Here is a 23,836-nt window from a genome sequence, read left to right as displayed (position 1 = left end):
TCCCGCCCCAGCAGAAAACACAGTACAATATTATCCTATCCCCGCGTCTTCTCCTCCTCACATCCCGGGGGAGGCCCAGTCCCCGCTTCTCCTGCGCTTCGCTGAGGGAACAGCCGAGGCGGCGGCGGCGGCGGCGCCATTTTGCGAGGGGCGAAGCGGCGCCTCTTTCCCCTCCCCCACGGGAGAAGAGCGACGGGCGCGGAGGCGACGAGGCCGCCAATGGGACGGAGGCGGAGGCGGGCGGACAGGAGGCGCGCGACGCGGGACCTATTTCGCGCGCTTCCCGTCGCGCGTCTCCCGACCCCGCTGGGCGACTTTTGTGGCGCCGGAAGCCGTAGGCGGGACTTCGCGGGCGGCTTCCTCCCCCCTCCCCCCCCCCGCGCCTTGGCCCCTCCTCCGCCCCTCCCTCCGCTTCTCCTTCTGCGTCCGCTCGAGGCGGGCGGGCGGACTCGCTCTCTCTCCCTCCATCCTGGTACTTGGCGCCTCCATCCTGGTTTCTCAAGTGCCCGGACCCAAAACAGGAAGTAAGCGAGGCGCGAGGCGGGCGGGCGGGCGGAGAGGCGGCCGGGGATCAGGCCGGGCGGAGCGGAGGCGGCGGTTGGGGGGCGGGGGGGAGGGAAGGGGCCTTGGCTGCGCCCGAAAAGCGGCGCCTCGGAGGGGAGGGAGGTCTCGGGGGGGGCGCACGGGAAGCGCCTCCGTCCTCTCCTGGGAGCCCCTCGGGGCCCCGCGAGGCTCCCTGGGCTTCTCCTTCCGCCCTTGAGCAGCGCTGTGAGCGACCCGAGGCCTTGGGGCACGAAGGGCGCTCTGCGCACTCGACCAGCGGCAGCAGCGACAGTCATGCCGGAGTCTCCTTCCCCCCGGGGGGCTCCGGGTCCAGGTGGGCTTGCGCTGCCCAAGGCTCCTCCGGGGCCCGAGGGGGAGCGGGGCTCAGGCATCCCCGCGCTCTCACGCGCCCCCCCAATCTCCGCAGCACCGGGAGATTCCAGGATTAGGGTCCTTTACTCTGTGGTCACATTGGAGACCAGGGGGTCCTTATGATAAATGGCTTATTGACACCATATCTACCACCTGAGCCTGCCACCCCAAAAGGCACCAGGCTGGCACCCGACTTGTAGTTTAACATGCTAAATTAGATGGGGAGCCCAGGTACCCCACAGACTACACCCTCCGAGAAATGCATACATTTGACCCAGGTGTGTCTTTAACAGCTCTCCTATAGAAAAGTAACGGGAAGGTTCCCACTTCTGACATCCTCCATCTCTGAGGGGTGTGAGGTTCCAGGAGGTCCAGGGGTGCTTGCCCAGGGTTCTTATTTGGACATTGAGGCCAGTGAGGGGACTGTGGTGTTTATTTGATAGATGGTTTACACATATATACAGCCTGAGCCTACGACGGGGGCCTACAGCATTACGCTCTCAAAGAGTTCTTGCTTCTCCCATGGCTACAGTCTTCTTATTTGGACATTGAGTCTACACAACATTGGACGTACAGTCTACAGAAATCAGCCATAGCCCTCTATCCCAGCTCACTGCCTGCAGACTGACACCTTTTTCTTAAGCTCACATCAAGGAAACTGCAATCCTAAAAACAGCTTTGACTAACAGAGCTGGAGGAGGGGGCCCACTGCTCTGCTACATGGTACAGAGTCTGCTAAGGGCGCATATCCCTGCCTTTATTTTCTCAATGGCTGCCATGGTCAGCCATTGAATCCCTGCTGTATCTGAAGATTCATGGGACTTGTTTAAATTCTAACTTTCCTGCTTCCAGAAATTTTGGGGAGTCTTTCCTCCCCTTCACAAACTTATAACAATACCATAAAGAAGGGGGGGTGATCATACAATACATCAATATATCCTCTATCATCTCATTTATAAAAACCCAAAACACCCGCCATATAAAAAATAATAACAAACAGTGTTAACTTACATTGCCCTGTGAAATGAATTTTGAGGCAGTTCACAGGGCCATGGAAGAGGAGCATGAGAATAAAGCAGATGGGGGAGACAGGGATAAGATGCTGTGCAGCATCTATTTTATAATGCAGAAATACAGTGTGCTTATGTGTCGGGGTGCCATAGGAGAAGAGGAGGAGTTTGGAGAAAAGGTTGTTATCCCATAAGTAGCCAGAACATCATCCTGCTAATTATTCTTTACTCCTTTCTCCTGTTGCACCCCTACACATATGCACTGCATTTCCATATTATGTAACGTTGCACGGCTTCAAAACTCACACTGTCTCCAATTGTTCTGGCACCTCCTGTTCTCTACAGAACTTGGAACAGAAAAAGAATGTAGCGCTGCCAGTTTATCCCCCCCACCCCCAGCCCTCTTCTTTTGCACCCCTGAAGTATTGCATAATGCTGTCAGAATGTAGTGTGACACCTCCCCCCACTCCATTAACAACTTTTCTCACAAGCTGCACCCCATCCTACAGAAAATATTAACGCTCCAGCATTCCATTCCTCCCTCCCTAGTGTCAGGCTGGTTTTCCAAACTAATGGTATCTTTCCATCTCAGTTTTGTGTGCCCTGCCCATAACAGCAAAGTCCTGTGGCACCCTAGAGGCTGATCTACTCTAGGTTCAGTTTTCAAATTGTCTTATGCTTATGGGTGGGGGTTTCATTCCCTCCGAAGGACCAGGCAGTTGGGGAGTGCAACTGGACCAACCTTTGCCAGTGGGTCTAGCCACTGTTGCACATGCTGTGGTCACATCTGGACTGTGTATAAAGGCTATTTTTGAAGAGATCTCGGACTGCAGCTAATGCTGAACACTGCTGCCAGGTTACTGGGGGGTGGTCATTATTCAGAGCTCTTACTTCAGTTGTGTTCAATCTGCGCTGACTTGTGATCCATTTCTGAACCCTGCTCAAAGTGTTCATTACCATCTTTAAAGCCCTAAATTATTTGGGCCCAGGCTTACTTGCTTCTATATGATTCTGCTCACCCATTAGCATTGTTGGCCATGAGGAGGGATTCTGCCTGGCATCCTGTCTCTTCCTGAGTTATGTCGGTGGGTATGCTGGTAATGCCCACCGGTCCTTTGCTGGTGATGCCCAGTCTTTGGAGTTCCCTCCTTTGGGAGATGGGCCATACAGGGCTGTCCTCCTTGCAGGCTTCCTATAAGCATGTGGTTGGCCACTGTGATAGCAGGATGCTGGCCTAGATAGGCATTTGGTCTGATTCAGACAGGGCTCTTAGGTTTTTATTGGTATGCTATTTTGTCTGTACTGTATATTTTGTAAGCTGTTGTGAGGTCCATCTCTGGTTGAAAAGTGACGCAGACATTGTAATGTAAAATAAGTAAGTAGTGAGATCTTCATATACAACACCCTGAAGTCAATTGTTTCTGTTTCACTGCAACCCAAAATGCACAGCATGTCACTGGCTTTGCACCCTGGAGCAGAAGTAGTTAATATGGTGCCCTCCAAATATTGATGGACTGAAGCTTCCACCATCCCTGACCGTTCAGCATGTTGAGGGAAGCGGCCGGCCTTGTTCTGCATTCACCTACTGATGAATGAATAAATAACGTTTCTAAAAAATCTTCTCTTCTGCACAGAATCTTACATGCTGTATTGTATTATTGTGGTCACACTTAGTGCTTCAGAAAGAGAAACCCTCAGCATCTTTGTATGCCCCCTTCCAGGATGAATCCCTTCAATTAGGTTCTGTTTCCTCAAAAAGTGTCACACAAAACGTAGCCACTTCCTGCAGAACTTGTAAAGTCTTCAATTAGCCCAAATGGCAAAGAGCCTCATTGCATTTTGAAGACATTTACTGAGATATTAGCATTCATGGGCCAGAGTCCGCTCTGCCATTTGCATGATCACCATAGACTTAATTATTAGCTCATTGCATTTCTTTTTATATCTTATAGCAGAATAGAACTGTTCCACTATAAAAAAGTGGAGGCAAATCCGTAATAGAAGCAGACATTGATGCAGTTCTGATAGGCTGTTCAAGAAATAATTAAGGAAGAAATGAATGAAAAGTGCAATGAGGACACTGCCAGTTAACTTTGGAAAGGACCTTTGCTGAATAGGACTAATACAGATAAACATAGATAATTATTAATGAATAAGGCTATCAATGATGGTGATGGCTGCATAATTGAAGCATTATGCGGTTGAATACCTAAGGCAGGGGATCATGAATTGTTGATCCTAAATGCTTTAGCTATGGCGAAGGGCAGCGCTGAATAAGAAACTGCTCTCTTAAGGGCTGGGGGGGGGAACCTCTGTTTTAATTCTTCATTCATTTTGGAAAAATAAAGGGCCATGATGTCAAGGGGACCTCATTATTCAAACTAGTATTCTGTCCCCACTAGTGCACTATATTTATACATGTGTTACCCACAACCATCCTCTGCCACCCTATAAGAATACACTCTGCCCAAATACGCCTGTGCATTCAAAAGCCTTTGTTACTACTTTCTCATTGTAATCTCTCATGCCCGTTATCCATATTTTAAAGGAATTCATTCTCCCTATAAAAAGGTTCTATTATGAAACTTTTATCCTCCATTTTTTTATATTGCTTTGCACATGGGATTTTTAAAAGTCAAATTCAGTGAAAAATGCACTCCTGTAAAAGTGAGCATTGTGATTCTAAAAATACTATGAAGGGGGGGGGGAATAGCTGAAAGTTCTCACAGAGTTTTAGTTTATGCTGTCTTAAAATTCTGGATACTTTTGCATGCTTTGGCAAAAGCCCTGACAGTAAATAAATAAAACTATGATTACAGTAGGCACAAGTCAAAATATTCCTGCTACAGAAGCAAGAATCCCTGTACAAGTTTAGTGAGCTCCAGAACCTGCGATATTGCAGAGAATTCCAGATCAGAGCCTCTGTTCATGCAGGGAGAAACACTTAAGATCTTGAACTCATCTGCTTCCAGCATGGTGGAATCCTGGCTCTGTAGACAGCTGCTGAGTCAGCCCTGGGTGGCATTTTGTGAAACATGAATGACACTCATTATATAACCTGTGACAGAATAGTTACTCAAAAAGAACCGTAAATAGTACAATGAGGGGGGGGGAGTATTTGATCCCCTGCTAAATTTGCCTGTTTGCCCTCTGATGAAGAAATGACCAGTCCATAATTTCAATGGTAGGTTTATTGTAGCTGTGAGAGACAGAATAACAACAGGAAGACCCCCAGAAACCCAGAAGACAAAAGTCAGAGAGTGATGTGCATTATAATGAGTGAAATAAGTATTTGATCCCCTATCAACCAGCCAGATGTCAGACTACCTGGTATCTTCACTGTATGTAATGAGCTGAGATTAGAAGCACCTGCTGTAAGGGAGAGGTCTTGCCTGTAATCCCAGCTTGTTACAGTACCTGTCCAAAAGACACCTGTCGACAGAAGCAATCAATCCAGCAGATTCTAAAGTAGCCACCATGACCAAGCCCAAAGAGCTGTCCAAGGATGTCAGGGACAAGATTGTAGACCTGCACAAGGCTGGACTGGGCTACAAGACTATTTCCAAGCAGCATGGTGAGAAGGTGACAACATTTGGTACAATAATTCACAAATGGAAGAAACACAAAATAACTGTCAACTTCCCTCGGTCTGGGGCTCCATGCAAGACCTCATCTTGTGGAATTGCAATGATCAGGAAAGCAGAGATGAAACAGCCCAGAACTATATGGGGGGAAATTGTCAATGATCTCCGGGCAGCTGGGACCATAGTCATCATCAAAACAGTTGGTAACACACTATGTCGTGAAGGACAGAGATCTTGCAGAGCCCGCAAGGTCCCCTTGCTTCAAGAAGCACAACTGAGACTGCTTTCACAAGAATGAAATAGACATTTAAAACAATATACAATAACAGCTTATAGATTAAAATTAAAATAGTTGCATGAACTCAAAAAGACCTAAGGTTAAACTAACATGCAGATTGCCTCTGGGATGCCCAGGAGGCCAGCTATGGCAGTTTTCCTAGCGATCTATTTGTTCCAGGGGGTGTTCTACGCCTACAAATCTGCGCGCAGAATCTGGTGACCATCTGGGTCATTTTTTGATCTTTGTCTAAGAGGAGAAAAGTTAGTTTAGGCTTGTCCGGAAGGTCAGCAAGCCTCACTAGATGGGGGGTCGATGGTATCTCTACGTGCCTCATCGTAAAAAGGACATCTAAAAAATAAGTGTTCAGGGCTTCCTGTTTCCCCTAATGGGCAGGCACAGTCTCTGAGCATACGGGACTTTCCCACAAGATCCTTACAGAACCGGCGAGGGCAGAGCCAAACTTCTGGCAAGAGTAAAGGCCCTTCTTGCATTTCTGGATACGAGGAAATGGAGGTGTGCTGCCGGGACAGCAACATATCTCTCGTGTTCTGCAATTATATAATCGGGGAACCTCAAGCAGTCCTGTTGCACTAACTAGCGTTCAATCACCTTCCAAATGAGACTTGTGGTCAGATGTATTTGCAGTATTGAAGTACCCTCTATTCAGCAGCTCTTGGTTCCTGGGAGAAAACTAAGTGTGACTTGGGGTGGGACTCCTAAAGGAGTTTTGAGAACACAGCTACCCTGCTTTCTATTCTGTATGATGTATTTTTTTATGGTTCATGAAAGTGCTACTCAGCATTCCAAGGTTTAAGCACTGCTGCTCACCTGGTTGCCCATGGCAAATAAGAAGAGACTTTACCTAATCAGACTGTGCAGTGGGGGGGGGGGCTCCTTTTTTAGGCCAGAAATGTGCGTCTTTGTACTTTGTCCTGAGTTTCTTTCTCTGTTGTGCCTCATTTCCTTTCCTTCCTCTTTTGTGTGGTTAAGACCTTTAGAGGTTTGGGCTGCAATCCTAACCCCACTTACCTGGGAATACTTCTACACAGACATAGTTAGGTCTGCACTGAGAGTAAGCATGGCGTGTGCTTTGAGTTCGTTGTCCTCCACCACAATGGTAGTGGTTGTGGCTCTCTTAGCCAGGTCTGTGCCTTGGCTATAATGTGGTGGTTCTACCTGGCAGGCATGTTTTCTGTACCCAGGATTTAAGCAGCACATGAGATCATGTTGATTCTGGGATAATAGACAGCTTACAGACTCAAAACAGGTGTGGTCATTTAAACATTACTAATCTGTGATCTGTTCTCATTCAGATTTGAGTATGAGCACAGTTAAAGAAGAATCTGACACAGTGACAGTAGAAACCGTGAATTCTGTGACTTTGACCCAAGACACTGAAGGAAACCTTATTCTTCACTGCCCTCAGGATGGTATAGACAACTGTTATTTGACTGTATGCTTTCTCCATATTATTTCAAATTATAGTTAACCAACAAACAAAGTAGGATGGGATCTGTTTAATATTTCCTTTGGATATTTGTGTGCTGCAGTTTAGGTAGAGCAGATTTTCCTGTGGGATTTTTGCTCTAGAACAGTGGTTTTCAAACTGCTGAGGGTTCCCTGGAAGCTTTTCAGCAGCTTCTAGATGCAAAGATCAGCCCTGGTTCCCTTTAGGAAGCTGCCTTATACCAGGTCAGACTGTTTCTTCATCTATCCAAGTTTTGGCTTCTCTGACTGGCAGTGACTCCAGAGTCTGTGCAGAGATCTTTTCCATCACCTGATCCTTTAAAGCTGTAGATGTCAGGGATTCGCATTTGGACCATGTGTGCTCCACTGAGCTACCGTCCTTCCTTCAGAGACAGCTTGCCCTCTGCTAAGAAAGCGCCCTTGCAATGTACAGCTTCTGGGTTTTGTATGTTGTGTTCTCAGAAGGTGCAGAGCAATGCCTGGCACACGACCCCCTCAACTGGGGATTTATGCTAGAATTGGTCTTGGATTTCTTAGATAAGAAGTTAGCATACAAAGGGTTTCATGAACAAAGTATTGTGGAAATTACCCAAATGTATATAGATTTCTGCACAAGCTTTTCAGTCTGATAAACTCTTCACTAAACATTGGTACCTTGGTTCTCAAACTTAATCCGTTCCAGAAGTCTGTTCCAAAACCAAAGTGTTCCAAAACCAAGGCGTGCTCTCCCATAGAAAGTAATGCAAAACGGATGAATCCATTCCAGACCTTTAAAAACAACCCCTATAACAGCAATTTAACATGAATTTTACTATCTAATGAGACCATTGGTGCATAAAATGAAAGCAATAATCAATGTACTGTCTATACAATAAATAAGACAGTATTGTAGATGATAAAAAAAAAAAATTTAAATTAATTTCAAGCCAGCACTGATGATAGTCATTGTTTGGGGGGGGGGGGCTTTTATCCATTTCCGCAGTCACACAGTCAGTCAATCAATCAATCATAAAATGAAGAATCAGTCACAAAAACGCAAAAGCCACACAAAAACGCAAAAAATAGCAAAAACAAAAACACCAAATATAAGCTCCAAATATCACCTCAGAACACTGCAATAGGAAACGGAAGGCTTTGATTACAGTGCGGGGGGGGCGCAAATTAGCAGCGCAACAGTGAAAACAGAAGCTCAGGAGCACATTCAGCTTCTGAAGCAAAGTTCACAAACCGGAACACTGACTTTAGCAGCATTCAAGTTCCAAGTTGTTCAGGAACTAAGCTGTTCGAAAACTGAGGTACCACTGTATAGCATGGCCTTTTCAACAAAGCTTCCACTTGGGTTTCTTTTAAATATCAACTCATTGTTTCACTTACCTAATGTGCATAGTGTGATGTGTAACATCCATTGGAGTTCCACAAACCAGTATACGAGGGAGTGAGGAGAAACTGTTCCTTATTTCTTTAGAGCAGCTAAGTGGTATACCCTTTTCATTCAGAGTTTAAAATTTGTAAATAATTATTTTAATGTTGTGTACAGTATTAAAGTATTGTCCACAGGAGTCTCAGTCACATTGCCATATAGAACAGTGGCTCTCATCTTTTTCGAGTATGGAGACCCCCTAGCTCAAATTCATTTGCTTTGGTGATCCATCCATTTATTGTCACATGAATTTTGGTCTTCCGTGTTTAGCAGCCATTGGTTTTATGTATTTTAATTGCAGGTTTGTGCCTGTTTTAGAAGCATTGTTTGAGACATCCAAGCAGACATACCGTACTTGATGCCTCTATTGTGGAATTTATTGAAATATTTATAGTACTTACAAAGTTATTTACAGTTGTGTTCATAGGTATGTAAGAATACCATCTAACAGCAAGATACCTGCTCCAGAAGCTTTAAACATTTATTCTAAAAGCATAGTTACTCAAGCGATTTTATATATAGCAAACTATAAATATTTTCCAAGCCACAGGTTGGGAATTGCTGATATAGAAGTTACCGTACTTGCAAAAAGCATTTAAGCAGTTGGAAAGTGCTCAGCAAGCTTTCCTTTTAAGTTTCATTCACAGCATTTTGTGTGTGTGTGTTTAGAGGCAGATGAAGTAGACTCTGAAGACAGTGTCGAACCTCCACATAAAAGGCTTTGCTTATCATCTGAAGATGACCAGAGTCTTGATGACACGACTCCATGCATTTCTGTTGTTGCCGTTCCAAGTAAGTCGGTCACTGCTAATGGAAGGCTGAAGGAATGCAATCCGGAGTCCAGTTCAGAAAAGGACTTGTAGGAATATGGGCCTTGCTTCTGCAGGTGAGGGGTGGTTTAGTTTCAGATAGGGCATTGAAGTGGCAAGAAGGCAAGAGGGTGATGCCCATGCCTGATGACAAATGGTCTGTGGTTGGACTTCTTTCTGTGAGCTGCACAAGGATATTAAATGAGTGTCTTGTAGTTTGAGGAGCAGCTGGCAAGGAGGCATGACCCCAGTGGGAGATCATTTAGGGAGCACAGACCTCACCCTGCATGTAGGAGAGGGAAAAATGAGACCCTCTGGTCTTGGTGGGATATTAGGATCTTGCTACATAAGATTATTTTTAAAGCGGAAGCATGCTTACTCGGAAATACATCGCACAATATTCAGTGTGAGACTTACTTGCAGGATTACAGCCTTAATGTATGCCATAGGTTGCAACAGAGATGCAGGTGCTGTGCTAATTTCACATTTTGCATATTCTTAAGTTTCAGAAAGTGACCAGAGCTTTGAGGTGACTATGACAGCTACCACTGAGGTAGCTGACAATGAGGTCAACGAAGGGACTGTGACTCAGATCCAGGTACTGCTTCTTTATTTAGTTGCAGGTTTATAAGCAGCCAGCTGCTACTAAAGTGGTGTGCAATAAGATAAAATATAAAATGCCGCATGGAACAGTTGCCCCTCTCCTTCCCCCATGCACTGTTCTGGGGGCTCTTCGATTTCAGGGGACGAGCGGGGAAAGCCATGCTGGGCCAGCAGGAGTCCTTGCACAGGGCTCCCGTGGGTGAAACACATCAAGTGAATCCCACCCTAAGACTTCATGTTCCATCTTCTTCCTCTCTAACCAGCGTGGCCTAAATCTTGGGGATGCTGAGAGTGGTTGTCCGACAATATCAGGAGGGCCAAGGGTTCCCCATACAAGGCAGAATAAATGTAATGCTTAAGGTTGCATGTTTGATTCAACATAATCCGTGGGGATTTCAGTGTGAAATAATTCAGAATGTAAGTGCTTGTGAGGTGGCTGCATCATCCTTCATTCATGATTCTTAAGGACTTCATGAGAGCAAATGTCAATTTGGAGATCTCCTTTTTTATTTTACCTTCCCCAGATTCTCCAGAATAAACAACTGGATGAAATCTCTTCTCTAGGCAATGAAGAAGTGTCGGCAGTTAGTCAGGCCTGGTTTACAACCAAAGAGGATAAGGATTCATTAACAAACAAAGGTAAATTCACATTCTCCTGTTTATCTGTTGCGTTTTGATGTGACATCAATTGACGTGTGCCTACCCAGAACAAACTTAGTTGGTCTCTAAGGTGCTACTAGACAATTTATTTATTTATTTCAAGCACTCTTGGGCGTCACAAACATTTATCATATACGGCAAAAACACAAGAATTTTTGTAGGATTGCTTTGATACAGAATGGCCATATGCTTCGTTATAATCATTCAGGGAAAACATACTAAATTTGATTTATATTTTACTCGCGTAAGCAAATGGAATTTTATACCTTCTGTTGCATTGGTTTCAGCCTTTTTACTCCTTTGCTACTGTTTGGCAACGTTGGAGGCTTCTTATTTACGAGTATTAGGCACAATCCATTGATGTTAGAAGCTTCCATTTTCTCTACATATAGGATTTATTTTTCTGAAGATGTTGTGTGTGTATGTGATAAGCCTTGTTGATAAGTGTTTGTTGGAATCAGGACTACAGATGTAATGCTGTTCCACATGGCACCTGCTTGGAGAATGATGGGAAGGTTATGCTGTTTAATTTATTGCCCTGTTAAGCATTTTTTTCCTTTGGCTAGTAATGGAAATTTGCTTCCTGATTTCTTCACTGGCTTACCTAGCTGTTCTTCCTGATGCTGAGTCCTTCCAGTGATGTGCAATTTGCGTGATAGTGTCTTCTCCATTTTTTAAGGTCATAAATGGAAGCAGGGAATGTGGTCAAAAGAAGAAATAGACATTCTGATGAGCAACATAGAACGCTATTTAAAGGTTTGTTGCATTCAATTAACCTACTGGTTTCAGTAGCCGAACGGGGAAAGTGCCATTGGCTAAGGGGCCTTTCACTTGCGCAGGATCTTGATACAAGCTATTAATGTTAATATTTTAACAGCTTCCTCAAACAGCCTTTGAATAATTTCAGTCCTTTGAAAGTACACGTTAGGGAGAAATGTACAATTATTTTGATAGACAATATTTTTAGTAGGCCTACTATGCCTCAGAATTTAAGTTTTTCAAAAAGGCTTTTTTTAAAGCTTTAGCATAACATTGTAATAAATTGCTGGTCATCGTCAGCCATAGGAGAAGAAGGAACATGTGGAGGGAGCATTGCAGGCAGCCTCTACTCTCTAAGCAGCCTTAGTTCTCTTCCAAGCAACTTTTAAAATTCCTCCGTTGTTTCATTTTCTTATTACTTTCTGTTGTCACAGAGATCCAAACAGCGTTCTATTCTAATCTGCCACAATTTATAGAATGCAGCCAGTTTTCTTTGTGTCACTTTATCAGTATTTGCAATCTCACCATGATAAGATGTTTTGTCTACCCAAGAACCATCATGCCTTGAGGAATGGGAAGGTGTAGCTTTCAAAAAACATTTTGGTACCTTGTAGCTCTTTGCTTTTTTACCATTTTTAACTTAGGCTTGTTTAAAGTTTTTATGTAAACCCCTTTTGTGAGGTTCATTTGACAAACAGTATATAAATATCTTAAATAAATAAATGGGTGACTGTAGAGTCCTCTGTTTGTTCAGGGGGTTATTGGTTGTAATAAACCAGTGGATCCTAAGATAGGATACAATGGTACCTCGGGTTACACACGCTTCAGGTTACAGACTCCGCTAACCCAGAAATAGTACCTCAGGTTAAGAACTTTGCTTCAGGGTGAGAACAGAAATCGTGCTGCAGCGGCGCAGCAGCAGCGGGAGGCCCCATTAGCTATAGTGGTGCTTCAGGTTAAGAATGGACCTCCAGAACGAATTAAGTTCTTAACCCAAGGTGCCACTGTATTGTAATATTTCCAAGCCTTGCATCCAGGGATAGTCATTGCAAACAACTTCCCTTACTTACTGTTTTCTTAGTTTAACGACCAGTTTAGACAGACTTCTTTCTTAGGCTTTCACTAGTTTGCACCTTACAGTAAGCCATGGTTAATAACTGTAGACAAGTGTTCTCCTTGTTCATGGTAAGCCATTAACTGTGGCTTATCATGATTTGCAAACTGGTCTGATATATTTAACTTTGCTGATCTCAGGTACTGAAAAATAATATTAGTTATATGAGCATCTTATTAAATGGGCATTTAGAACCTTAAATGACCATATATATGCAAGTTAACAAAAACCAACATGAGGCACAGGTACAGAACCTTTCTCCTGTCCTGTCCGTTTGTTTATAAAATGTAAAAAGAACAAGTGCAGTCACTTGGGATCTCCTGCATCACTTTTTTTTAAGTTCTTAAATGCATTGTAACTTGTTTTCCAAATTTTGAATAGAAACTGGGCATTTATAGTCATATTTAATTTTTTTGAATAGCTAATGATAAAAAGTCATTTGGTCACATTTTCAACATTCAATACATAGTTTTGCAGAGCTTGATAATAAAGTATCAGTCTTGATCTATTGTAAGATGTTGGGAAACTTAAATTTGTCGTCCAAATCTTGATGTGACTAGGCACGTGGAATAAAAGATGCCACTGAAATCATCTTTGAGATGTCAAAGGATGAAAGGAAAGATTTCTACAGGACCATTGCATGGGGTCTGAACCGGCCTCTCTTTGCTGTTTATAGACGAGTACTTCGCATGTATGATGATCGAAACCACGTTGGCAAGTATGAAACCTCCTAACATTTGACCAAACGGTATGAGAAGGGTTAAGAATGGCCTGGGGGCCCTTTTAAGTCCTAGCACCATGTTATGTACGGCCAGAAGAATCAAGGTGGGGGAAAACAATGTTGAGCCATGAAGCCTCGGAGGAGTACATTTCTCCAAATTAAGCACTTGCTTAATGTTCACCATTAGTAAGTTGACAGTCTCATATGATACTTGAACTCTGCTTGTGGCAGAGCCATGGGAATGAGTCATACAACATTGCCATTGCTGCAGCAATAAAACTGCTAGTATATTTGCAAAGCTGAGCCGGGTCCATCATGGTTTCAAATTGGGTGGGGGAGCATGTGTTGAGATTGCTACATTGCAGGGGGTTGGACTAGATGACCATTGGGGTCCCTTCCAACTCTACAAGTCTATGATTCTGTGTAGGACCACACCCATATGTATGTGTATCCACTGTGTGTTGGACAAACTGCACTCAGATTCTTGATCAGATACGAGGTTCTCTATAGTGGAGGGGTACATGAGTCCAAGACTGGCTCCTGGACCCCTTCATGTGTACAACCTGCATGATGGGGACGTGTGTGGAACTCCCGGGCCTTTTGGCTCAATATAAGGGTTATCAGTGCTGCTTTTTATCGTATGCCCAAATAGATGAATAATTGGTAGTTTATACCAACACAGTGGGTGGCACTGTGGTCTAAACCACAGAGCCTAGGGCTTGCTGATCAGAAGGTCAGTGGTTTGAATCCCGGCGATGGGGTGAGCTCCCGTTGCTCGGTCCCTGCTCCTGCCAACCTAGCAGTTCAAAAGCACGTCAAATTGCAAGTAGATAAATAGGTACCCCTCTGGCAGGAAGGTAAAGGGCGTTTCCGTGCGCTGCTCTGGTTCGCCAGAAGTGGCTTATGTCATGCTGGCCACATGACCTGGAAGTTGTACGCCGGCTCCCTCGTCCAATAAAGCGAGATGAGCGCCGCAACCCCAGAGTCCTCCACGAATGGACCTAATGGTCAAGGGTACTTTTACCTTTACCTTTCACCAATAGTTACATTATTTTTCTGCTCACTTCAGAAGCTTTATCTAAGCACATACATGGATTTTCATCTTTAATCATGACGCTGGGCACATGTGACTATAGTTTTGAATAATACATTGGCAAGATTAATGACCATTTGGTATGTCTGCTCATTATGGGTAGGGAATCCTACAGAACTTAAGAACCTTGTCAAAGACTATAAAAATTGCTTTCTCTTCTGTGCCTTAACATCAGGTTAGTGTTGGTAACAATCCAGTATGGCATATTGCACTTTGAAATTCTACTTTATTCTGAAAGTTGCAATTATATTTGCCTTTGTGAATAATGTTACATATTGTGTGCTGTGCTGAGTCCTAGTGAGGGGAATTCAAGAAATTGATAGAAATTCTATGTGTGTCTGTTAATTAAATGTGCTGTATGTATATTTCACAGGTACACTCCTGATGAAATTGAAAAGCTCAAGGAGTAAGTTTTATTTTGCATTAATCAGTGTTTTGTGAACAGTTTGGAAGAACCTTCAGTTCTCTTTCCCCAAAGTTGTGTGCAGTTGGCAGCCAAAGGCCCATGAGTTTACTCAGGCTCCTTAGGTTGCCATTTCCCAAGCACCAGCTTATTTTATTTTATTTTTTGCAAAAATTTTATTAGTTTTTACAATATCAATGACAAACAGAAACATAAAACAAACAAAACATAAATCATAACCTTATTGAAAATAACAGTTATTTACTTTGTAAAATGACTTCCTCGTTTCCCCTTAGTTGAATTTCATTGCATATCCTTATAACGGTTTTCCAAATCCCAATTTTAATACCCTTAAGCTTCTTTTAAGAGGAGCCACAGTGTAGTTTGCGGAAGGGGAAGACACAGGCAAGGAATAACAGGAGTGGGCATGCAAAGTGAGCATTCCCAAGTCCTTTTTGCAATTGCATTAAGCTTTCAGGGCAGGCTCTCTTTTTTGTGTGGAGCAAATAACTACCGTATTTTTCGCTCTATAGGACACACTTTTTCCCCTCCAAAAATGAAGGGGAAATGTGTGTGCGTCCTATAGGGCGAATGCAGGCTTTCGCTGAAGCCTGCAGAGTGAGAGGGGAGACCCCGCCGCCAGCCCCGCAAGCTCCGGGGACAGTGGGGAGGCGCAGCGCGTCTCCCCGCTGTCCCCGGACCTGATCTGAAGGCGGGCGGAGGGGAGAAGAGCGCTTCTCCCCGCTGCCTGCCCCGCAAGCTCCGGGGACAGTGGGGAGGCGCAGCGCGTCTCCCCGCTGTTCCCGGACCTGGTCTGAAGGCGGGCGGCGGGGAGAAGAGCGCTTCTCCCCGCTGCCTGCCCCGCAAGCTCCGGGGACAGCAGGGAGGCGCAGCGCGTCTCCCCGCTGTCCCCGGACCTGGTCTGAGGGCGGGCGGCAGGGAGAAGTGCGCTTCTCCCCGCTGCCTGCCCCGCAAGCTCCGGGGACAGCGGGGAGGCGCAGCGCGTCTCCCCGCTGTCCCCGGACCTGGTCTGAGGGCGGGTGGCAGGGAGAAGAGCGCTTCTCCCCGCTGCCTGCCCCGCAAGCTCCGGGGACAGCGGGGAGGCGCAGCGCGTCTTCCCGCTGTCCCCGGACCTGGTCTGAGGGCGGGCAGCAGGGAGAAGAGCGCTTCTCCCCGCTGCCTGCCCCGCAAGCTCCGGGGACAGCTGGGAGGCGCAGCGCGTCTTCCCGCTGTCCCCGGACCTGATCTCAAGGCCGGCGGCGGGGAGAAGAGCGCTTCTCCCCGCTGCCTGCCCCGCAAGCTCCGGGGACAGCTGGGAGGCGCAGCGCGTCTTCCCGCTGTCCCCGGACCTGGTCTGAGGGCGGGCGGCAGGGAGAAGTGCGCTTCTCCCCGCTGCCTGCCCCGCAAGCTCCGGGGACAGCGGGGAGGCGCAGCGCGTCTCCCCGCTGTCCCCGGACCTGGTCTGAGGGCGGGTGGCAGGGAGAAGAGCGCTTCTCCCCGCTGCCTGCCCCGCAAGCTCCGGGGACAGCGGGGAGGCGCAGCGCGTCTTCCCGCTGTCCCCGGACCTGGTCTGAGGGCGGGCAGCAGGGAGAAGAGCGCTTCTCCCCGCTGCCTGCCCGCAAGCTCCGGGGACAGCTGGGAGGCGCAGCGCGTCTTCCCGCTGTCCCCGGACCTGATCTCAAGGCCGGCGGCGGGGAGAAGAGCGCTTCTCCCCGCTGCCTGCCCCGCAAGCTCCGGGGACAGCTGGGAGGCGCAGCGCGTCTTCCCGCTGTCCCCGGACCTGGTCTGAAGGCGGGCTGCGGGGAGAAGAGCGCTTCTCCCCGCTGCCGGCACCACAAGCGCCTGGGGGGGGAATAAATTTTTTTTCCTTTATTTCCCCCCCAAAAAACTTGATGCGTCCTATGGGCCGGTGCGTCCTATGGAGTGAAAAATACGGTAAGCTGCAAGTGCTTCATTGATCTCTTGCACAGCTTTTGGCGCTCTCTGCAATTTCACACTACATCTCCAGTGTCTCTTTCTTTCCCCATTCCTTGTTAGTAGCAGTGGCCTAAGAACGACATAGGACATGTGAACACCTTCCTGTGTAATCGAGGCCCCGTGATATCTGATAAGAACCCTAACATCCTTTGAAATTGGTACCTATTATCTTTGGCTGCATTACCAGATGCAATGGTCTTTATTCAAAATATAATGGGAGGAAAACCCTTCAGCGCTACAGATTCCAAAGCAGTAGTCAAAGGATATGACCAGCTAGTCATTTCAAAATGAAATGCAGCAATGCACTCAATTGAGAAATACAACAATACAGAACTAAGGGTAAGATTCTGTATGCTCACATGCAATAAATACAGTGATGGTTGGCTGAAAATATGTTCAACTTCCCTTCTCCAAAAAAGGAGTTTAATGCAAGCTTTGGGTTCTAGACCTCACAGGGTGTCCTGTGAGGCTTCAGAGTAAACTCACTGTGGAGTGCAGGGATTGACATGTCCTTAAGCACTATTCTATGTCGTTCTTAGGCTACTGTGAGTGCAGCATTTCAAGGAAATCGGTTTTAGAATGATTTGATGTCTGTATGTGTTGTCAGAGAACAGAATTCCAAAGCAGGTTAAAGATAAAATATGAAGTAATCAATTATTTGATCATTACAGACAGTTTGAGATGTAGAGGTGGTTGTTTAAATGGGGTTGCTAAATAGGCCCCCTATACCCAGCCATTCCTTGAGGGGTGATCTGGCTATGTTGATGTATTAATTTGATCTACAGATTTGTGCTTGTTTTAAGAATGTGATTTTATTTTTTATGTTGTGCTGTTCAACCAGCATGCTCATCAAAAACCCAGAACTGAACAAACCATTAGTCAGAATAAGCCCCATCCGGAAACGCCCTGATTCTTAATTATTTTAAGTGGGTTATATTTGTATAGAGTTGGGACCCCCTGGGCTCCTCTAGCGGATGGGCAGGACGTGGACCAATTGAAATGCTTTGCACTCCATGCTGAATGCACTTTTCCCCTTTAGGCTACGGATAAAGCACGGCAATGACTGGGCGACTATTGGAGCTGCCCTCGGAAGAAGTGCTTCTTCAGTAAAAGACCGGTGCAGGCTGATGAAGGACACCTGCAATACAGGTACAAGTATTACAACAGTTGGCATTCCCAATGGATGCACAATTGACTTGCAGAAAGTGTATCTCATAATCTTCAAGACTGTACATCTCAGGATTGCTTTAGAAATTTGTTCTGTCATTACTAAATAGCTAAATAATTGATTCAAACTATTGGAGGGACAGGGAGAGGAAATTGTTTATTTAATTTGTATCCTGTCCTTCCTCCCTGAAGAAGGGTCAGGTGTGCCTGTTTCAGGGACTCTGGGCAGCAGCATCTAGTGCATATTCTTCCCCAAGTCCACCAGCGTTTGTGTGGGAATCACCCGTATCCCGTGAGCTTCCTCTGTGGTTTGAAACGCCCTTGGCGGTAATGGCTCTGGCCGTAACTCAGAGCACATCTAATTTAGGACTTCACACTTTTCAATGCACATATATTGGTTCTTGTACTAAACTTCATCTGCCCCTTTGCTGCCCATTCTTAAAATGTTGAAAGAACCTTTTGCACGTTTGCAAATGGTACAACAAATATACCTCCATAGAAGGTTGGCTAAATTGTTGATGTGATACAGGGAGCCTCCAGTCCATTGCCAGGCTTCTAAAAGCACATTTCTCTCAAATAGGCCATGGGAGAGGTCAGAGCAGTTTAAGAATCTGAAGAGGGATTGCTGGAATCAAACAGAGATAGGAAATTAAATAAGAACATAAGTGCCCAAGCCAGTGTGATGTAGTGGTTAGAGTGCAGGATTAGGGTCTGGGAGACCCTTGTTCAGATCCCCATGGAGCTGTAAAGCTCACTGGGTAACCTTGGGATAGTGACTGTTTCTCAACCTAATGTACATCACAGGATGGTTGTGAGGATAAAATGGGGAGAGTCGTCTGCATGCCACTTTGAGCTTGGAGGATAGGCCGTATATACATCTAATTTTTTATTTTTAAGGGAAACTGTGCTTTTCATTGCCATGTATTGTTTCCTACTTTTTTCCCCCTTCAGGGAAGTGGACAGAAGAAGAAGAAAAGAGACTGGCAGAAGTGGTACATGAATTAACCAGCACAGAGCCTGGGGACATTGTCACGCAAGGAGTGTCTTGGGCTGCTGTGGCAGAGCGAGTCGGGACGCGGTCTGAGAAGCAGTGCCGTTCCAAATGGCTCAACTACCTAAACTGGAAACAAAGTGGAGGCACCGAGTGGACTAAAGAAGATGAAATAAACCTAATCCTGAGGTTGTGCCATTTTCTTGGAAAGCACATCCAGGGATGGGGCAGCAGGGCTGGGGGGAATTTAAAAAGACAAAATCAACATCTCTGTCACTTTGATTTAATACTTTAGGCAACTCTTTAACAATGGCCGCTGCATTCCTTGTTCCCAGATACATTAATCTTCTTGCTTTGAAAGTATAAAGATTGAAATCATAGAGTTGGAAGGGGCACCAAGGGTCATCTAGTCCAACCCCCTGCAGTGCAGGAATCTCAGCAAGAGCATCCATGACAGATGGTCCCCCAGTCTCTGCTTTAAATCCTCCAAGGTTTTTCTGCTTCACCACACTGGGCAGTTACAGTGCAGGCAGCTGACAATGTAAGCTTTGAGAGGAGAAGAGATAAATCCTTGGACACTAAGGCTGCCTATAGTTACTAGTCATGATGGTTATATGCTGCTACCTTCAGACTCAGAGGTAGCCTGCCCCTGAATACTAGATGCAGGAGATCAAATCTGTGTGTGTGTGTGTGTGAGAGAGAGAGAGAGAGAGAGAGAGAGAGAGAGAGAGAGAGAGTTACTACCCTCAGACTCTGCTTGTGGACTTCCGAGACTTCTGGTTTGCCACTGCAGGACGGAATGCTGGAGAGGCTCTTGTCTGGGTTTAAGCCATTCACTCCCTCAGCCTTTTCAGGCTTTGGGCCTCCAGTGACACTGCCCAAAAGGAGGTACGGTGGCGGCTTCTGTGATGTTGACCACAGTCCCCCAGGAATCACTCTTGAGACCACGTGCCATTTGTTGCTGTGCAGTCTTACTAAATCTTAAAGCAGGAGCTACATAACATTCCCTCTGCGCTGGAAGCTGTCTTCTCTAACACACACTTCTTTCCCATGTAATCCTGTCAGAATAGCAGAGCTAGAAGTATCTGATGAAAATGATATCAACTGGGATCTGCTGGCCGAAGGATGGAGCAGTGTGCGCTCACCCCAGTGGCTTCGTAGTAAATGGTGGACGATCAAAAGGCAGATCGCAAACCACAAAGAGGTTTCGTTTCCTGGTAAAGTGTTAAAGGGTTACCTTACCTGCTCGCTGTTTGTTTGCTGGGAGGGTGGAAGAGAGTAGGAAATAACAGCGCTTGCATAGCCCTTAAGAGTGCTCTGCCTGATTTCCATATCTTGTAATCCTTTCCACAGTCTTTTGAGGTAGTTTATTATTCTCCCCAAATTTTCAGATTGGAGGCTACATTTATCTTAGAGTTCATTACAAAGGTGAGATTCAAACCTCGAACTTTTGTAGAGGTTCTTCCTCTAGGATTGCTGCTACTAATAGATGTAGCTTTCCCGAAAGAGGAAGGAGAAGACTTCACGCAGGAAACGGTAACAACAGAAGACTACTGGAGAAGCGTGTTGAGGACTAGACAGATAGGAGCTTTGAATAACCTATGCAGTTGTCCTAAGGCTGTTTTGTGCAGTTATCTCCCCAGCCATCCTTGTTGTCTAAGATAAGGTATTAATTTTTTTTATTAATTCCTGTGTTGACTCATTTGGTTTTTTTATTGCCTTTCTCCAGTTTCAGTGGTCCTGACATGGGTTACAAAATGCAACTAAAAACTTTGAAAAAGCAAAGGCATAAAGTGAAATCTTTATTTTTGGCTGGCTCTTGACATCTAGGATTGAGATTGTAGTGTTTTGAGGTTTTTGTGTTTGTTAAACTTCTCCATATTTAAATGAATATTGCATGTATACATTTTCATAAAGTTTGTTTCCTTAAAAATAGCACATGAACACACACTCATGCATACATACAAAGTAATAAGAATAGGGCAAATAACAAATTTAAATACATAAATAGATATTGAGGGACATCTAACTTTCAATGGGTGTACTTGTGAGTATGACAAATGTTGGACCCCACCCATGGCGGGGTGGTGACTCTCTTGTCTCTCAGGTTGTCAAAAGAAGTCTGCCACTCCCCAGTGCCATAGCTTGGTGGGGGTTAGCCAGGACTTTTGCTAAGTGACGCCTCTGGGGTGGGGGGCGCCTTTGAGGCTCCTAGCCTACCTGCCATTGTACTGTCTGGGCTTCAGGCAGAGTGGCTCTCTGCTCTGTGGGTGAGTGACTGAGTGGGCGTGAAGAGGAGAAAGGGAAAGAAGAGAATGGAGTTGGCTTGCATGCCCAGCCCTGCCCATTCCTAAAAGTGAGCAACCCTCCTCCTCCTTCCCCTTTCCCAAAGATGGGATCCCCTGTCTGGTTTTGCAACGGTGAGAGTCTTCTGAAGAAAGGTTCCCCGTCTTATTTGCAAACAGTTCAGGAAGAGGATGTGGGCAGACTGATTGATGTGCTTGCCTCTGACATTAGGAAGACTAGGTCATTTTGATTTGCCTGATGCACGAAGCTCTTTACTCGAGGTTTTCTTGGAGGGGAATAAGTTTTAATAAAGTTCTCATGAGGTTTGAACTCTTGTCATACACACAGCTTTTTTCCAAACACTTCTCTATGTCTTTTACGTCTAGGAACATTCTGAGTGACCCTTTTGTTTCCCCATTTCAGTTCTTATAAAAGGTCTGAAACAGCTTCACGAAAGCCAGACGAACGCTGCAGGGCACCAGCTTTCAGAGACGAAACCTGTACCTGGGTTGCCAAATGCTCATTCCGGTTCTGGGGTTCAGCACGTGCAGATTCGGGTGGCTCGCTTGGATGAGAATTCAGGCAATTCTCCAAGCCCTATGGCAGCTTTGCAGATTCCAGTTCAGATTACCCATGTCTGTAAGTACCTCTGATCCCTCACTTGTTCCTCCTCCCTCCGATCATTGCCCTTCCTCAAATCAAGGGGTTTCCTGATCTTCAGAGAGAAGAGGATCTCTCTTTGTTCTGGCAGGAAGTTGGCCTGTAGGCTACCCCATACATAACATGCATATGCAGCAAAGACAGAACACAGTATGTACATCATGGTTTATGCGCCATCGCCATTCACGTGGCGCAAGCAGTGAATATGGGTAACCATAACTATAGCCATGAGAACGTGAAAAGTTGGGCAGGCTTCTTGCGTTCAGGGAGGAAAAGGAAATGGCCTTTGGTTTGCTGTGGTCAGTTCTGCCCTGTGTCTGCTCCTGGTAAGGAAGGCAGTAGATTTCATGGCTATGTTATGCCACGCTGGTAGCTTCTAAGACGGTGGGGGTTGCTAGTGGGGGTTTTGTTCCCACCCCACCCCACCCTTTGGGATAAAGTTGCATGTGATTCTAAGAGTGATACGGGAAGAAGGCAAAGGAGGGCAGCAAATGCAGCACTGCCAGTGATTTTTTTAATTTATTGAATGGGGGGGCGGGGCGGGACAACGACGATATCCTGCCCTCTCAGTATTGCTTTCCAGGCAGCTAATGTAAAAAGTGAACATGCAGAAAGTACTAAAACACCTGATTGTTTTATAGCTGCTGCACAGCACATTATATTGGATATAATCTATTTAAGCACTGAAGATTTCATCCAGTAGAGGACAGTGCATGCAGCCAGCACCTTTGGAAGAATGCAGAAAATTGAGGTTGAAGGCCAGCTACTTCACCCACGTTCCTGCAGGCTGAACAAAGGCAGACTGTTGCTGCTGCTCACAAAATAGCCTGAAGACGCCAGAGTGATTCCCTCTACTGAAACTAAGCAGATTTGGCCTTGTCTCTGAACCATACATAAGCTGCTCAGAGCAGTGTGGAGGAAGAGAATCATAAACAAGGAAGGCACCCTTTTCCCACACAGTTCATGTATTGACACACATGCCCCTGCTTTTTTCTGCGGCAATGAGATTTTATATCTGTATTTCTTAGTATGTTACTCGTGTGTAAGTAGTGATACCTCCTCTCCGTGTTGAGCAGCAGACCAAAACCATTCAGGAGTCGGGTGCCTCTTTGGGCCACTTCAGATGACCCCACAGTGAGAGGGAGCCATGAGTTGTTCACACACAGCTGCTCACATGGATTTGGTGACACCCACCATGAGAGCCTACGGGGGGGGGCGGGTGTTTGTCCTGGAAATGCTTGTTTTAAGTTTTAATTAATCTCTGTGTAGTTATCATATGTATTTTTATCAACTGTTTTCCCAATGTAATTAGTAGTAAAAAAATTAGTGTTTCCCAGCTGAAGGATCACAAACAAACTGTTAAGATGCCCACTAACTGCTTCATTGTCCTGGCAGTCCACTGTAGCCTTTGTCTTTCAATACTAAATTATGTGATTGTCTATCAGTTAAATACACCTAGGGCACGCGCGCTCGCGCGCGCGCGCGCTCTCTCTCTCTCTATATATTATTCATTCATTTATAAATAAATAAATAAATAATAAAAAGGGTATGTTTCTCCCTCTTACTCCCATAGCTTCTGCAGATTCCCCTGCTGCTTCTGTTGACTCTGAGACGATAACTCTAAATAGTGGGACACTGCAGACCTTTGAGATCCTGCCAGTAAGTTCTATAGATTCCACACCTACCTGGTTTGATGTTTTGTGTTTTTCAGACTAAAGTTTGAGGAAAGGAGCATCTCAATGGTGTCCTTATGGCAACATAAAGTATTATAAAATGTGTGAGGTTCAGTTAGCAGGATATTACAGCATAATATAACTGGAAGCTTTAAAATCATGCAAAACAACTTACTTTATGGTGTCACATTATCTGCATACACCAGGGATGGGTAACTGGATCCAGCCAGCCCTCCACTGGCCA

General features: G+C 45.5%; 1 protein-coding gene across 3 annotated transcripts in view; it reads left to right on the top strand.

The window, feature by feature from the left end:
• The first annotated feature begins 406 nt into the window (after positions 1 to 406).
• The window catches only part of DMTF1 (cyclin D binding myb like transcription factor 1), a 29,855-nt gene continuing 6,425 nt past the window's right edge, over positions 407 to 23,836 (top strand). Inside the window, exons 1-13 of one of the 3 annotated variants that reach the window (XM_083575166.1) lie at positions 407 to 524; positions 7,103 to 7,219; positions 9,346 to 9,468; positions 9,989 to 10,083; positions 10,613 to 10,727; positions 11,428 to 11,504; positions 13,182 to 13,339; positions 14,809 to 14,841; positions 17,855 to 17,964; positions 18,934 to 19,162; positions 20,039 to 20,190; positions 21,683 to 21,898; positions 23,493 to 23,578. In XM_083575166.1, coding sequence (XP_083431292.1) covers positions 7,111 to 7,219; positions 9,346 to 9,468; positions 9,989 to 10,083; positions 10,613 to 10,727; positions 11,428 to 11,504; positions 13,182 to 13,339; positions 14,809 to 14,841; positions 17,855 to 17,964; positions 18,934 to 19,162; positions 20,039 to 20,190; positions 21,683 to 21,898; positions 23,493 to 23,578 — 1,503 coding nt within the window. In that variant the 5' untranslated portion in view covers positions 407 to 524; positions 7,103 to 7,110. Of the gene's footprint in view, positions 525 to 7,102; positions 7,243 to 9,345; positions 9,469 to 9,988; positions 10,084 to 10,612; positions 10,728 to 11,427; positions 11,505 to 13,181; positions 13,340 to 14,808; positions 14,842 to 17,854; positions 17,965 to 18,933; positions 19,163 to 20,038; positions 20,191 to 21,682; positions 21,899 to 23,492; positions 23,579 to 23,836 lie in introns of all 3 variants that reach the window. The other 2 variants (XM_083575164.1, XM_083575165.1) reach the window with 2 other exon arrangements.

The sequence above is a fragment of the Podarcis filfolensis genome (genome assembly GCF_964270895.1).
Source record: "Podarcis filfolensis genome assembly, chromosome: 10".
In the NCBI taxonomy this organism is placed as follows: Eukaryota; Metazoa; Chordata; class Lepidosauria; order Squamata; family Lacertidae; genus Podarcis; species Podarcis filfolensis.
The sequence above is the reverse complement of the archived record's forward strand: the minus strand, read 5'-3'. Positions and strand labels throughout refer to the sequence as shown.